At 41.4% G+C, this 16,433-nt stretch overlaps 1 protein-coding gene across 7 annotated transcripts in view; it reads right to left on the bottom strand.

Annotated features, from left to right (window-relative positions):
- UNC5D (unc-5 netrin receptor D) overlaps positions 1 to 16,433 on the bottom strand; it is a 638,805-nt gene that overhangs the window by 100,509 nt on the left and 521,863 nt on the right. For 4 of the 7 annotated variants that reach the window (XM_004021770.5, XM_042241215.1, XM_042241216.1 and 1 more), the window contains one exon: positions 1,160 to 1,192. The exons of the other annotated variants lie outside the window; for them this stretch is intronic. In XM_004021770.5, the coding sequence (XP_004021819.1) occupies positions 1,160 to 1,192 (33 nt within the window). The remainder of the gene's footprint in view (positions 1 to 1,159; positions 1,193 to 16,433) is intronic. 7 annotated transcript variants of the gene reach the window in all.

Below are 16,433 nucleotides of genomic sequence, written 5' to 3'. Positions count from 1 at the left end.
AATTTTAATACCCTAGGATTTAAAAGATCAAAAGCCATTCCGTTTAGACTAAAATGGGAGATACTAGTTAAGAACATCTTTCACAAGCTTTACAAACCAAACTCTCCTATTGCTAAGAGCTACACTGCTGATGCCCTTCCATGTGGGCTTTGACGTCTCTATGACACCCTGATATACTTCGCATATTTCTGAGAGTCACTGGGGGAACATATTAAAATGTAGATTCTCAAGAGTTCTCCCTGCCCCTGTACCAGGGATTCAGATTAATTTATTTTATTCTTCTGCAGGGTCATATTTAACCAGCTTCCACCATATCCCAAGATTCTGATGCATGTGGTTGCTTATCTAAGTTTTGAGAATATTTTTCTAAGACACTGGTTCTCAATCCGAGCTTCACAATGAAATCCCCTAGGGAGCTTTTAAAACTGAGTATTCCTGGGTTCTAAAGCTCCTCTTCTCATATAATTTCCCTGGGGTTACAGCCCAGGAACTGGGATTTATAAAAGGCTTCCAGGTGGCCCCCAAGTTCAGCCAGGTCTGAGCACCATGAGGCTGAACGTGGAGCTGCCAATCATCCCAGCTGTGCTCCTTCCCCAAATCTGGTGGATGCCCAAGATGCAGGGAAGGCAAAGTCCTCACCAGGAAGCAAGCCAGTAGACTGGGAGCTCCAGCCAGCATCCACCCCCCACCCCCATTAGGTTCAATTCCTGGCCATTTCACTGTGGCGCTTATCTAATCAGTTGCCATGGACTTCAGGGTTCATCTCTCAGGTGCCCCCTCCCACTCCAAGAAGGAAAGCTCTGTAATCAGGCTACTGCCCAAGGTTGCTCTTGTGAAAGCCTGTACTGACAAATATTTATAAATTTTAATGAGATAAATCTCAGAAATAAGAGTCCTAGATGACATCTGTAGAGAAATGGACAGCCACCCGCGGACGGAATCAAAGCAGAGATTTAATCTGAAGGAGGGGTGGGGTGTGCATATTTCTTTTCCATCTTAACCTCTGATATGTGACTCCAAACCCAACAAGAAGAAACCTCCCCCCAAGAGCCCTGGATCTTTTGTAGGAATTGCAATTCTATTTGGCTCCTAAACAAATATAACAGTAAAGCAGCAAATATGAGAACAAATGATATCCGCAAGAGGAAAAATAACTTACTTTGGGGTTTTATTTCATGAAGAGGTTTTTTATCTAAAAGAAAGAAAGAGAAAAAAAAAAGAAAGTTGCATTTAATAAATTCACACGGAGCAGATATATATTCTATATCCCTTCACGTCTACCTCTATAAAGGAAACTCTTTCTGCAGACACTATGGATTATGTGGTTTCTATTTTTCCTTTTCATTCTAATTTACAAAAATTTTTTTCTCTTTGGCAGTATTTTTTCTAGGATGATTGCTTCATTCTTTTAAAATAAAATTCCCTCAGGCTTACTAGAGTTTCTGTCTGCTGCATTTGCCAGATTCTTATCAGCACGATGAGAGCAGAGAGCTTGCAGCCTGCCCTGTTTTATATCCAGCCAGAAGTCTGCTCAGGTAAGGAATGCTATTTCACTACATATGATGGTAGAAAAATGAATCATGAATAAATATTTAAAGGCATCCTGCATTGGTTTGCAGTTATCATGGCCTGGGTAAATAGTTCCAAACTCTGTGTTTTTTTTTTTTTTTTTTCCCTGTTCTTGTTGGGTATAGAGGTAGTATAGTGAGTGTGTTGAAGGTTTGTTTTTAAGAAATTATGTTTTGTTTCAGATCTCAATTATCTGTTAAAAGGCGGGTGATCTTAACGGAAAGGTGTCCTTCTGATCCTGGTATTGAACAGGGCAGTGGTCAGCTGAGATGGATACAGAGAAGAGACACTCAATCTTTTCTAAAGTGAGCTAGACATATTTATCCTTTTATTTATCCATATATTCTTTTCACGTCCCTTCATCCACCATCTTCCTGCCATCTCCCATCACTAAATAATTCTGCAGTCATCCTGCAAATCACTTGGAGACATGGTGCCTGGGACTCTGTCTGCCTTACACCACAGTCCCTCCAACTGATCACTGCCCTGCCCTTGGTCCCATCCCAGGCCAACATGACTCTACCACCAGGCAGAAACCCGGGAAGACTACACTTCAGACTATATGTTAAGCTCCAGAGGATCTGCAGGGTGCGTCACCCCTCTCACTGGTGCCTTCTCAGGGTGTCGATGGAACACCATCAGACAGCAAGCACAGGGGCTGTTGCTAACATTCAGAGAGTGCCATAATGTAGGGGACCTTGAAAGGTCACCCTGGGTTTTCTCCTTCCCCTGTTAGCCTGAAGGCAAGCCAAGCGGGGTGAGACAATGTCATTCTGGATTATGTTTTGAACGGAATCAAATCTCACACACTACACATCTGAGAACTTTGTAAATATTATCTGGCTGACTGCATCTTAACCCCTCCCAGGCAGACAGTCATAGCTAGGCTCCAAATCCTTCAGAGAGCAGGAGTATCTCTTACCCTAACCTGCTCCTGCCCTAAAGACTGATTTTGACAGAAAACCCTTGCCATGTGTTTCAGATGCAACTCTTTGGAAGTAGCTTTTAAAAGTTGTGTGTAAATCATACTTCTGCAAATGGACCATCTTTTTTTTTTTTTTTTTTTTTTTACAGTAAGGGGAAAGTTCACTGACTAAGGGTGATTTCTGGCCAATCTTTTTTAAAAAAGAAATCCTGGATCTTCTCTGGTAGTCCAGTGGTTGGGACTTCATCTCCCAGGGCAGAGGGTGTGGGTTTGATTCCTGGTTAGAGAGCTAAAATCCCACATGCCTCGTGGCCAAAAAAACCCAAAACATAAAACAGAAATCATTATCATCACAAATTCAATAAAGACTTTAAAAAATGGCCCATTCAAAAAAATCTTGAAAAAAAAAATCCTCACAAAAGATAATTTGTTCAAATTGACATGATCAGATTCTTACACAGTCAGGTTTCTTTAAGCCCAAAGCTTGCACTTCCCTGACTGCACAGATTCAACACCATATTAGTTTTCCTGAGAGCAGGTGGAAACTCCCAAGGTCCAGATGCTAATGCGCTCAAGAATTAGAATAAAACGACTTTGGTGGTTTTAACCTGACTTCAGTTTTTGCTTATTGCACGGTATCTGGAAAGCATTTGGCATGGGCATAGCCCTGCTGGCAGGCCAAGGCTGAAACATCTGAAAGTGAGGCATTGCTAGGACCACACAAAGAGACATGCAGAACAGCTGTTCAGAGCTCTGGCTGAGCTTAACAGTATTTTCTTCCCTCTAAACCACAGGAATGAAGATTATGCTGGGTAACAAAATGAAAATCGATTAAAAACAGGTTAGATGTATAACTACTCCTCGGAAAAATACATTGAATATAGCTGTAAAAACAGGGTGGTTCTACCTGGTACAGTTCTGAAAAATGAGAAGAGTGGTTGGGGATGAAAATTCCAAGGCTAAGGACCCTGGACAGAGGACCACATGGATGCACAGAGCAGAAGAGGAAGCATTGTGTCCTCTGACCTCGCCAGCTCCAGCTCTGGGGTTGTCATCGTTGGCAGTGGGATTCATGCAGACTCTCGAGATCAGAAGTCTCAGGTTGTCTTCATATATCTCTGTGACCTCAATGTTCCCCACAGTAAAGTGGGAGCAGTAAAGTTCTTAAAGATTGGTTCCAGGGTTTGAACAGAACCCGGAAGCCGTGAAGCAGAGGGTTAGCACACGCTTAGCACTGATAAATAGCAGTTGATAAGTAATACTGTAACTGTCACACGTTATGAATATCATCATCATACTCGTTCAGAGGACAAAAGTGACCCACGTGCTGCTGCATGGAAAGCAGGCACAGCTCTAAGTCAGAAACTCTAGTGAATTTCAGGGGTAGTTGAACTGGAGTCAAGAAACATGTGCCTAACGACTTCCCTGGTGGTCCCATGGTTAAGACTCTGCGCTCCCAATGCAGGGATCCCAGCTTCAGCCCCCAGTAGGGAACTCAGATCCAACATGCCCCAATTAAAGATTCCGCATGCTGCCACAAAGACCCTATATGCCAAAACTAAGACCCGGCGCAGCCAAAACACCCCAAACCACCCAAAACAAAAGGAATGCGTGCTGACTCCTGGCCTCGGCTTGCTGGCACCAAGGGCAAGTTGCAACTTTACTGATACATAAGAAGGACAGGGACGAGAAGACCACCCACATGGGTGCCCTAGCTGCCACCCCTATAAATCTTTAGAATAACTACCAAAGACATTCCATAGAAATCCACATAAAATGAATTTCAGAAAGAAGAGTCAAAAGTGTTCAAACGGCTGCTTCTCTATCATTGGTGACAATGCTAAGATCTGGCACGTGTGTTTGCCTGCATTTTCTCATGGGAAAGGCTGGAAGTCACTGATGCCCACGAGGGCTTTAGTCCCCTGGCATTGGCATCAAAATTGGGTTTTGCTGTACTTTTGTGAAATGCCAGTATCTCGTCAGCAATGCTCTCAGAGACCCTTTTCCTAGCTTGAAATGTCTGATTATTGTTCTACTGTGAGCTCCAGAGAGGGCTCCCCCCTACCTGCCCCCAGACCTCACGGTGCTGTGCAAGAACAGCCCACCTCATGGTCATGTCCTTTCATTCTGTTTGAATAATCATTTTCTCACAAGGCTCAGGGCCATGCAGCTACTGGCCTTGGTCAACCAAATCCTGTTTTAATTTCACCTCTCTCCAAGGCCATGGTTCAAATGACCCCTTTAGTAAATTAATCTATGAAAGCCGTGGTTCTTCACATGGGCTGCACATTACAATTATCTGGGAGGTTTTTGTTTTTGTTTTTTAATACCCATGCCTGGGCCATCCTCCAAGAACTTCTAATTAATTGGGATTTGTGTATTTGTGATTACTGAGGGCACCCCCACTTCCTAATAACAAATCTGGGGCTCTGTGTACTCAACTTTGGTTGCTCTCTGCCTCTTTAAGAGGCTCTGGGGCAGCTGGAGTGTACAGATGGGTCCAGAAGGATCTTAGAGGCAGAGAAATGTAATTCTGAGCCAGTGGCAGCTGATCTGTGGTTTGGGGAAATCCTACCAGTTTTCACAGGGTCCAACATATACACCAAGAGTATCTTCTGGGTAAACGGAAATTGATAATAAGGAATTATAACTCAGTCTTCTAATGATTTTGCTAAAGATGCAAAAGCTAAAGATGCAAAAAAGTGTTTCTTAATAGCGTTTTAAATTGTTATGCTTCTTTTAAACTCATTTTTAAATTTATAGTTACTGCAGTTATTGTATCAAAAAAAATAGATAAGTGCAAGAAAACCCTGCCTAATTCCACCACCAAGAGATAATCACCATTATGCTAAATGATATATAAAAGTCTAAGCTCTTTTTTCCCTTGTGATTTTATATGTGTAAGATGATACGCACATGTAGATGCTTCTACATATACTAGCACAAAACTACATGAAATTGATCGACAGTAATTGATCATTTTTACCCTCAAAGACATGGAACTGTTTTTTATATACTGTTCCGCAGTCTGCTTTTGTCTCAGTGCTGTATTGCAAATATTGCTTTGTGTCTCACTGCATGTGTGTTGAGAGTATATGTGTGTAGAGGTGTATATGTATATTTATACATAAGAGAAAGGAAGGGAAGGGGAGAAAGAGACACAGAGGCAGAGAGAGGGAGAGAGAACAATCTACCTCTTTATTTTCGGTGGTGATTCATTTCTTTCCCACCTTTAATTTTTGGCTTCCTTTGTTATACAGGATGCTCCCAAAGCATTTCCATGGTATCCATTGTTCTTACAAGCTATTTATGGTTGCATTGCTACCTTCCCACCTACCTATCCACCCACATCCAGTCTTATCCTTTCTCTGCCAGGGAACAAACATGGCCAGCGATGGCAGCCTACATCCTGCAGATCCGAGCAAGCAAGACTGAGGAGAGATGCCATGTGTGTAGAGTGGGTTTCGGACCACCACGTATGGAGATGTCGCAAGATGACAGATGCGGATGGAGTGTTCACTCTGAACCCACAGGCTGGGCAAGGGGCTGCCCTCAAAACCTGTGCCTTGTGATTATTTGAAATCGGCTCCCATGGGGTTTGTATACCATACACATTTCTTGAGATTCAGCCATCAAAGCCACTCTGTGTGGACCAAATACCCACCAGGAGAGACCTTGCATAGCTCTCTCCTCAGGGCAACAGTTACACATGTCATTAGAGCTCACGATCACCATTCTTTTCACTAAACCAGACGTGCCCCGTGTTTTCATCTTCAAAGACCACTTTTATTATTTCCTTCTTCATGGACCATGTGGATCGATGAAGGCTTTGGAGCCTTTTTCACCACCCCACTCCCCAACATATGTCTTGAATTCAATTTTATTTTAATTGACCCTCCAATCTTTGTAATCACAAATTATTTAGAGCCAATTCTAAAGTCTGTGGAAGAGTCAGTCTTCTCTGCCCATTCTCTCTGACTAGTTCATTTGCTGGAATAGTTTTCTAGCATCATTAAGCAAGAATCTACCATGAATCTACATTGCCTCTGAATTGTGGCCAATTTATCTGCCTGCCTTTACGGTTTTCTATTAACTGGTCCCACCCCACCAAATATGACTCAGTTTCCACTGCAACTCAAAAAAAATCCATGTTCTTGTCTGATCAATCCATGAACTCTCAGTGCTTCTGTCCAAGCTGTTTCCTCTGAACGCCCTCCTCCCTCCAAGCCTCCTATATAAACACGTCCTCTCTCCAATGCATAGATCAGTTCCTGCTTTCTTCATGAAATCTTCGGTGATTACTACTCTGTTCAAAGGCATCTCTCCCTTTTCTAGACAGTTTATCTTACTTAATGTCACCAATATACAAAGCACAGGTTTTTCAAAATATAGTACTTCATAAGTGTTCATTTGATTTTATACTTTTGTCATCACCATTAGTTTGGATTCTGATCAGGAAAATCATATTTAAATGAATGAAATAACGCCATTTGCAGCAACAGGGATGGGCCTAGAGATTATCATACCAAGTGAAGTAAGTCAGAGAAAGACAAATATCATGTGATATTGCTTCTATGCAGAATCTACAAAAAATGATACAAAGGAACTTATTTACAAAACAGAAACAGACTCACAGACTTAGAGAACAAAATTCTGGTTTCCAGGGGGGATAGGTGGAGGGGAGGGATAGTTAGGGGTGGCCATGTACACACTGTTATATTTAAAATGGATAACCAATAAGGCCCTACTGTATAGCATGGGAACTCTGCTCAATGTTTTGTGGCAGCCTGGTTGGGAAAATAGTTTGTGAGAGAACAAATCCAAGTATATATATGGCTGAGTTCCTTTGCCGTCCACCTGAAACTGTCACAGCATTGTTAATCAGCTACACTCCAATGTAAAATAAAAAGTTAAAAAGAATCTGAAACAAATATTGAACTCTAATCAACTCTATGCTTGCAGAAGTTTTTAAGAGTGAAGTGTACTGATGTCTACAATCTATTTTGAAATGTATCAAAAATAAGACGGGTTGGTAGAGAGACAGGTATATGATAAAGCAATATGCATGTATGCGTGCTAAGTCACCTCAGTCGTGTTCGACTCTTTGCCACCCCATGGACTGTAGCCCGCCAGGCTCCTCTCTCCATGGGATTCTCTAAGCAAGAACACTGGAGTGGGTTGCCATGCCCTCCTCCAGGGGATCTTCCCAACCCGGGGTTTGAACCCAAGTCTCTTGTGTTTCCTGCATTGTTAGGTAGGTTCTTTACCCCTAGCGCCATCTGGGAAGCCCAAAACAATACAGCAAATGCTAATGTGCTAATGTGTTTGAATATATTCATATTCGAATTCTGGAAAAATTTTTAGCATGCTATTTGCTTATTTACTGATTGGAAGAAAAGAAGTTATTATCACTGTGCTTAATTTCCACATGCTTTCTGTCTCCCTCAAAGACATTAATTAAGAAGCAGTGTTATGCTTTACGAATGCTCTCTGAAGTTGCAGGAAATCCCAGGATCTGGTGGACCTGCTTTGTTATTAGCACTGGCAGATAATTGGATAAACAAGAGGTCTGCTCTGCATTGGCAATATCATGACGATTGAGGGTGTCAGGCAGACCCTGAAGATGACAAGCAGAGATTCTATTCTCCTGTGCATGCTGGAAGCTCACTAAGGCTCTAGGACATGTAGGAACACATCACCAGTTCTTGTAAACACCCTGAAACTCTTCCCTTGCTGGGAAACACAGCAAAATTACAAGAGTGTAAAACACAGCACGTCTCTCTTTTTGCTCTTTTCACTTAATTTCTGCACCGTGTTTCTCTTTTTTAAGGTCCTGCTCAGAAAGAACTCTTTGGGGACCGTATTTACCCCATGTGTTGCTTCAGTTAGTTCAGTTCTGGCTTCTCCCCACTCTCCAGCCTGTACAGACCATCATAAGATCTGCTGCCCCTTTTAAAATGAACTCTTGAGCAGAGTTCCCTGTGCTATACAGTAGGTCCTTTTGGTTATCGATCTTACAAATAGCAGTGTGTGTATGTCAATCCCAACCTCTCAATTTATCCCTCCCTATGGGAAAAGAATCTGGAAAAGAAAAGATACATGAGTATATAAAACCAGATCACTTTGCTGTACACCTGAAACTAATATGACATTGTTAACCAAATCTACTCCAATATAAAATAAAAATTTATAAAGTGCATTCTGAGCACATCCAGCCAGGTAAGACAAGTATAGAGAATAAGAGGTTTTGAGAGAGTCCTCACAGGGTGTCCCAGGTGGTTATGTCTTGTTAGAGGAATTGCTGGCTTCCTCAGAGATAGCTGGGTAATTAGAGAAAGTCCAGGACTGGAACGGCAAAAACCCTCACCTGAATAAAACCCTGTACGATTTGAGATGTACATGAATGAGTGAACATCAGTTCTATTGATATTTTCCACCAAAGAACTGTTCAAGATCTCATCATGTTAATTTGGGGAAGTCAGTTGAGTAAGAAACAGTTCATGGACGTGACTTCTGATGACAAAGACCTTCCAGAATCGCCCCTCAGCTGAAGCACAAGATTCATATGGATGAGTGACTGTCTTCCTCCCTCTTTCTTTTTTCAAATTTGACATCTCTTTAAGGAATGTCTTTTGTATTTCCTAAACTCAGACAAATAAGTATCCATAGTGACCGTACTTCCAGGGAGTATTTGCATATTTCATTTTTGAACTAAATCATTTCAGTTTCTAAATTTCCTACCACCTCTGTTATAAAGTCCTATCCATTCCCACTGATTCTGTGTGAGTTAGTGTGTTTTTGTGCTGGCTATACAGAGTACAACATGCTTTGGGGTCACTGCAAAGACGTTTAAGCACGTGTCTACACCTTCTTATCAGCAGTTGGCCTCAAAGTGATAAAGTGCGATGTTCTGAACTCTGCTCCAAGGGAAGCTGCATATTAAAATCCTTTTTTCATCCTATAAATTGTTTTGCTTTGATTCCCTCGCTTCCATCCACAACAGAAAAATATGCATGTGTACACACACACACACACACACACACACACATTCACTGAAAACTAAACAAAAATGTTCAGAGTATGTAACTCAAGCCTAAGGAAATAAATTATTGATTAATCTCATGGTGACCATTTTCCGTAAGGCAAGAATAATATTCAAATTATTTAAAAAATCATTTGAAAGCATCCTATCAGAATACGCGCCAGCCCTGACATAGGGTTATGGTGTGTCTGGGTTGGTCCCTTTAGTTGCTGGGTCACGGGGAGGTCAGTGTAGGCAATGGACTAGGGGTGGTGGTAAGATTTGGGAGGGTGTTTATTATGATGACTGTTCACTAATTGCTAAAGAAATACTTAGCAACTGATATACGTAGGCCACCAGTCCTCTCTTAGGAAAAAAAAAAGCTGGAAAAGAAATTGTGAATTGAGAATCTTTGACTAGTGATTTATTCTAAGCTCTTTCAGAGCTTTCCTTATGGCTCAGCTGGTAAAGAATCTGCCTGCAATGTGGGAGACCTGGGTTCTATCCCTGGGTTGGGAAGATCCCCTGGAGAAGGGAAAGGCTACCCTCTCCAGTATTCTGGCCTAGAGAATTTGGTGGACTGTACAGTCCATGGGGTCCCAAAAGAGTTGGACGTGACTGAGAGACTGTCACTTTCACTTTCAAGCTTCCTCATCCTTCTGCCAGCCATACACGTTCCTGCCATGACACTCTGAGTTGCATGCCTGCTCAGTTGTGTCCGACTCTTTGCGACCCTATGGGCTGTAGCCCAACAGGCTCCTCTGTCCATGGGATTTTCCATGGAAGAATATTGGAGAGGGTTGCCATTTTCTCCCCCAAGGGATCTTCCCAACCCAGGGATTGAACTCACATCCTGTGTCTTCTTCGTTGGTAGGTGGAATCTCTACCACTGAATCACCTGGGAAGCCCACACTCTAAGTTACTTGCAGCTAGAGTCTGTATTTTCCATCAATTTCCATCCCAGTGCCTGGACCAGTAAACGGAATATGGTGAAAGTGTAAGTGTTATTTGCTCAGTTGTGTCTGACCCCTTGCAACCCCATGGACTGTAGCCCACTAGGCTCCTCTGTCCATGGGATTCTCCAGGCAAGAGCACTGGAGTGGGTTGCCATTCCCTCCTCCTGGGGATTTTCCTTACACAGGGATTGAACTCAGGTCTCATGCATTACAGGTAGATTCTTTACCATCTGAGCCACCAGGGAATATGGTAGGTACTCAATAAATATTTATTGAATGGATGAGTGCTACTGAGCCTTGTATGGACTTTCAATTACAAGCGTTACAAAGTCAGGGTCTCCAAATTTCCCAATTTCTGCAGCATTTCCTAGGACATTGTAGCTTCTCACTGAAGAGAATGGAGTAGATGCTAGGGACCTGCTTTGATGACTCTGTTCCTAGAAGAGGCTGTCAGTTTGGCTATCCACTTTGCTGTGGATAGGAGAGGGGTTACCTTGGTTTCAGATCTAAAAGATGTCCCCTCATCACCCTGCATATTCATCATCCAAATGGCTAATCTTAGGTGCGATTGAACTAGACCATCTCCTCAAGACCAGTAAAAAGCAAATATCTGACAGCACTGACCCGCCAGTGGTATTTATCATCTTATACATATAGATGTATAAAATACATACACATGTATACAAGGTGAAATTAATTTACATATAGATACACACACATGTACAGGAAAGCTACATTTAAGGTGGAAAATTAGAATCAAGTTTTCATATTGAAATCAATCTTAGAGATCACCTAGCTCAAAATCCACCCCCACCCCCTGCCCCACATCGGTTTGATAGTTATGGACACAAGTCAGGGGATGGAGAGACATCTGTCAAAGCCACAAGCTACTTAACAAGTAAGACCTGGGACTCCTGACTCCCAGTGCAGAGCCCTTTTTGCTACCCCCATGATCATCTGGCCCTTTCTAAATGATCATGGTAATTTTCTATTCCACTGCATGCTAACCCTTCACACTAGGGTTAGGGATAGGGGTTAGGGGGTAGGCCGGGGCTCTTCTCAGGATGAAGGAAAGGCCAGGGTTAATGATAAAGCATCCTGGTGATGTTCAGTCCACCGTCATTTTCTGGATCACACGTCTCAATGCTCTTGAAGACATATATGGATTTAATTTGTCACTTTAAGGAGGAAAGTTAGGATCAAAACAAAGACGTTTCCTCTGTCTATATTAATTCACTTTGCTCAGCACACCCCAGGGGGCACTGAATTCTCTACAAGAGTAGATTACTCTGTTTTAAATCACTTCCCTGATTGGGTTCTTGCCATTTCTTTTATGGTTGGTCCACTCTATGATCGCAGATATTAAATCTTTCTCTAGTCCAGACTAATATTTCTTAGCTAGGGTTTTGTTGAGCCCTGATTAAATAAATATACTGCAGAGAGAGGTAGGGTCTGGAATACACAGAACTAATGAAGGGGAGAGTGTTTGTTTGATAGGACAGAAGCCTAAATTTTGGAAACTTCCTGATCATAAGGGACTCTGGATAGCATTAGTTACTGAAAAATATGATCTGTATATTTTTAATGAACTTTTTAAAAGGTTCCTTTTTATCTTGACCATTGTTAAAGTCTTTATTGAATTTGCTATAATATTGCAAATCTGTTTTATGTTTTGTTTTTTTGGCCACAAGGCTTGTGGGATCTTAACTTCCCGACAGAGATGGAACCCGTGGTACCCCCTGCACTAGAAGGCCAATTTTTAACCACTGGACTGCCAGGGAAGTCCCTCTACTTGATATTAAAAAACAAAACAAAACAAAACAAAACAGGGCAAAACTGCTAATTTGGGAATGGGGGGATACGGAACAAGGGGAATGCTGACTGGTAACAAATATCACTGATCCAGAATGGCTGGCAGCAGGAGGATAACCCTGGAATCCGTAGATTGCTGTAAAGTCCAGTAGTGTGTATGGTGGATTTATTTTCCCCCAATGAGGAAGGAATTTTAAGTGTATGTTGGCAACTTAGAATCTGCTTTATAAAAATTTATTTTCTAACACAGTTGTTAAGACACATCTACGTCATAACACGGGAAACTGTCAGTATAATGTGGAATGATTTCTCACTTGGGGATCATCGAGGCCTTTCTCCTGGGCATTCACCTTGAGTTATTTTTAATTAGAATCACAGAATTTAGGACTCAGGACCTCATAGATCACCTGGTCTGTCTCCTTAGAACTAAACCCCACCTGCAAAGGAAGACTGGAAAATCAAGAGCTGTTCATTCAGCTATTGGGTTGGCCAAAAGGTTCCAACCCAATGCTCATGAGATGTTTCTCGGAAAGGATGCTGACCCTTTGGTTTGATGCCACATTGTTAGGGTTCTTTAAGCTGTTTCCCTACAGTACATCTCAAATTACCACTGACTAGTTGCTACAAAGAAATATTAGTCAGACGTATTAGGAGAGAATTTAACAAAATATCTACAGTGTCATTTGTCAATACTTCTGGAGAAAATGGAAAACATACTCTTTTTCTGCAACAGGAAGAATCCCATTACTAGAATAATAAGGTGAACACACACACACATTATTATTTACACAAATGGAGCGCTTACTGTAGATATCCAATACTTTGCATGAATTAAGTCATTTCCTTCTCAAAAGAACTCTTTGTAATAAGCACTAATACTTTTTATTCTTAAAGGAAGGTTTTATTATTTATTTATTTGGCTGAACCATGGGGCATGTGGGATCTTAGTTCTCTTACCAAGGATCAAACCTGTGCCCCCTGCATTGGAAACTCAGAGTGCCAACCAATGGACTGCCAGGGAAGTCCCAACAGGCATTATTATAACTTTTATTTTCTAGATGAGTATATTTAGGCTTAGAGAAATGAAGAAATTTTCTCACAGCCTAGCAACCAAAATTCAAACTTAAGCAGTCTGACCCCAGAGCCCAGGTTCTTGGACCTGATTGTTATCTACAGGATGAATATTCAAATCCGGTAGGCTCAGCTCCCTCATTTCTTTCAATTCTAGGTTCATGTTCATTTTTCACATTTTAGAAAGAGAACATCTCAACTCAGAACCACAGAGGACACTGAAGTCCCTGCAGTCTTTGCTCTCAATGCCAGCTCAACCCAGGCCCACCCAGGCCAGCCCTCATGGCAACTCAACCTCTGGACCGTCTCGCATCCTCAGTTCAGAGCCAGTGCCTTCTCTGCGCTTCCTGGGGATGCCATCTACCAAATATTTCTTTTTTCCTTGTCATGAATTTGTATTCCCACCGACTGTGGCTAAAATTTCACTTCCTGAAGAAATGTCTTTAAGCTTTCTATTGGGTTTTCTGCCTCCATTTCACAGACTGTCATGGGGATCCCTTCTCGTTTGTCTATTGAGTTTTCCTGGTGATGTGTATACCCTCTCTGAGTAATGCGATCTTGGAGGTAATGTATCCTGCTCTCCAGCTGCCCAAATTTAATTTAAAAGTCCTTCCTATTTACAGTGGAAGTGTTTTATTTCAATTCCTTCCATAAAATGAACAAAGTTAACAAGACATGTCAAATAATCTTCTAGACATGTTTCTGTCGCATGACAAAGTACTTCCAGTCCAAATGCATTCAAAGAACATAAGCACAGTGTAAAAGTTCATATTAAAATATGTTTGTGGGGGGGTAGTTGATAGGAATAGGAAAAAGTAGAAGAAAGAAACGGACCAATTGCACTGATGCATATTAGCTGAGAAAGTTCTTAAGTAGGTTACTTTGTTATGGCTCTATGTGTGGCACAGGTTTATGAAGGAATAAAGTTAAGGTGATGACAGAATGAACATTTCCTGCATACAAAATGCATCTTAAGTACTTGTTTTAGAACGGGTTGGTAAGAAAGGCCAATTTTTTTTTTTTCCAATTGAAGTATAGTTGATTTACAATGTTTTGTTAGTTTCAGGTATACAGTACAATGATTGAATCTATCTATCTATACATACATATACATATTCTTCAGGTTCTTTCCCTTATAGGTAATTACAAACTATTGGCTGTATTTCTCTGTGCTATACAGTAGGTCATGTTACTTATCTATTTTGTATACAGTAGTGTGTATATGTTAATCTCAAACTCCTAATTCATCCCTCTTCCGCTTTCACCATTGGTAATCATAAGTTCTTTTTCTACGCCTGAGGCCAGGTTTTTTTTTTTTTTAATAGTTTACTAAATACATATCAATCATTGGCCAACGGATGAAGATCCATCCTTATTTGGAAGGTGGATTATGCTCAAAAAGACAATCAGATGTCTTTGTTATCTTGTTAACAAGGCATAAATGGAGAAAATCCACAGGGGGTGGATAACAAAGGAGAGACATTTTACAGTGATTTGTTGTATACGGTTCATTCTTTTGCCTTTTTTATGCTCAGTCCCACTTAGGATGTGGTACTTGAGTTCAGGGCCTCTTATCATGAGGCGCAAATGGAACAGTTTTAGCCTTGTAGAATTTTTCAAAAAATGCCTTCACTACGACACGTGAGTATTAAGCTATCTCTATTTTCTTTTTTAATTAAGCACATGGGAACCTTCAGTTATGAGCCACTTCAGTCTCTCTCATTAAAGAATGTTATTCACTGGTCTTCTTACTAGGTCTCATTGTGGGAGAGATTTTACTGGGGCATGGGGGGAAGGCTGTGGCTAAGCTGCTAATGATACCATATGTGTCCAAATCTACATTCTTATTACTCCTGCGGGTGTGCAATATTATATCTGCATCTTCTATGCAGTATACGTAAAGGTAGCTCTGAATTAATCAATAGTTTGTTATGCAGAGAGGCAGTTATTGGGTATTTCTAGGAGAGATCTTTATGTAAAAAGGGATACCTACTATATACTATAAATGGAGTGGGAATGGGTTTTTAATATTAAAACTCCTTGGGAGAATTAGCAAGCAGCAGGAAACTATATGACGACTTCATGCATGGCGCTAGTATGTTATCTCGCTGACGCCAGTTTTATTTTTTTGTGATGCTACAAATTTACGATACTACAATCAGGCAGTCGTGTAGTGCAGTGGGCCCTGAAACATGAACTTATCCAACAAAAGTTGAAGAATGAGTCCTGTGTGAGTCTTGACTCTTTGCCCAAAGGGAGGATGTGTGGATTTTGTTTTAATAAAGGGACATCCATCTGTTATAATCCCATATACAAAGCAGACATTCGGTAAACCACCAGCAAAAACGAAGAGTTGTTTCAGATGCACTCAGCCAACTCTGGAATGAACATTTTCTTATTCAGTGCCCTAGAAAATACAGGGAAGGAACCCAGGTAATTACTGTAATGGATAACAATGAGGTTTAGAATGTTCCAAGGGAAAATGCTTACCAAGGCAACCTTTCGTTTGATGTGATTACAGGTTCACCTTTTCAGGTGCTCCTTTTAGGTCATGTAAGTAGATAGCTCAACAGACAATGTGGTTAGATTGGAGATGCAGCTTGGGGATGTTTATTTGAACCTGCTATTGTATGGGATGTCTTTATCCTTGATGAGGTTTCCAAACTGTTAACTCCAACTTTTCTTATCAGCCAGTACCATCAGAAATGAAAACAAAGCATCGTGTAACTGCTCTTTCTGTTTCTGAACTATCAATGTTGAACTGACCTATCTCACATCCTGACAAGGACGGATTAGCCATCGGGTAGCTCAGCCACGAAGCTTCTCTTTCAGACCCCTGCGGCATTTCTCTGGGTTCATCATCATTGCCCATCAGGGCACTAATCCTGTCTGAAGCGAATTCACTTAAACTTCTGAAGGCAAAGCCTTTAGTTTTCTACCTGCTGGAATAAAAAGTGTGGGGAACAGGTTCCCCTTACTTCTCAGATTCAAACTAAACACCCCACCATGTTCACCCTACTGTTCCTGCCAATGAGCAATGAACATGTCATTTACATGCACGTGTCAGCGATCCTCCAGG

Source organism: Ovis aries, chromosome 26 (assembly GCF_016772045.2).
Source record: "Ovis aries strain OAR_USU_Benz2616 breed Rambouillet chromosome 26, ARS-UI_Ramb_v3.0, whole genome shotgun sequence".
NCBI lineage: Eukaryota > Metazoa > Chordata > Mammalia > Artiodactyla > Bovidae > Ovis > Ovis aries.
The sequence above is the reverse complement of the archived record's forward strand: the minus strand, read 5'-3'. Positions and strand labels throughout refer to the sequence as shown.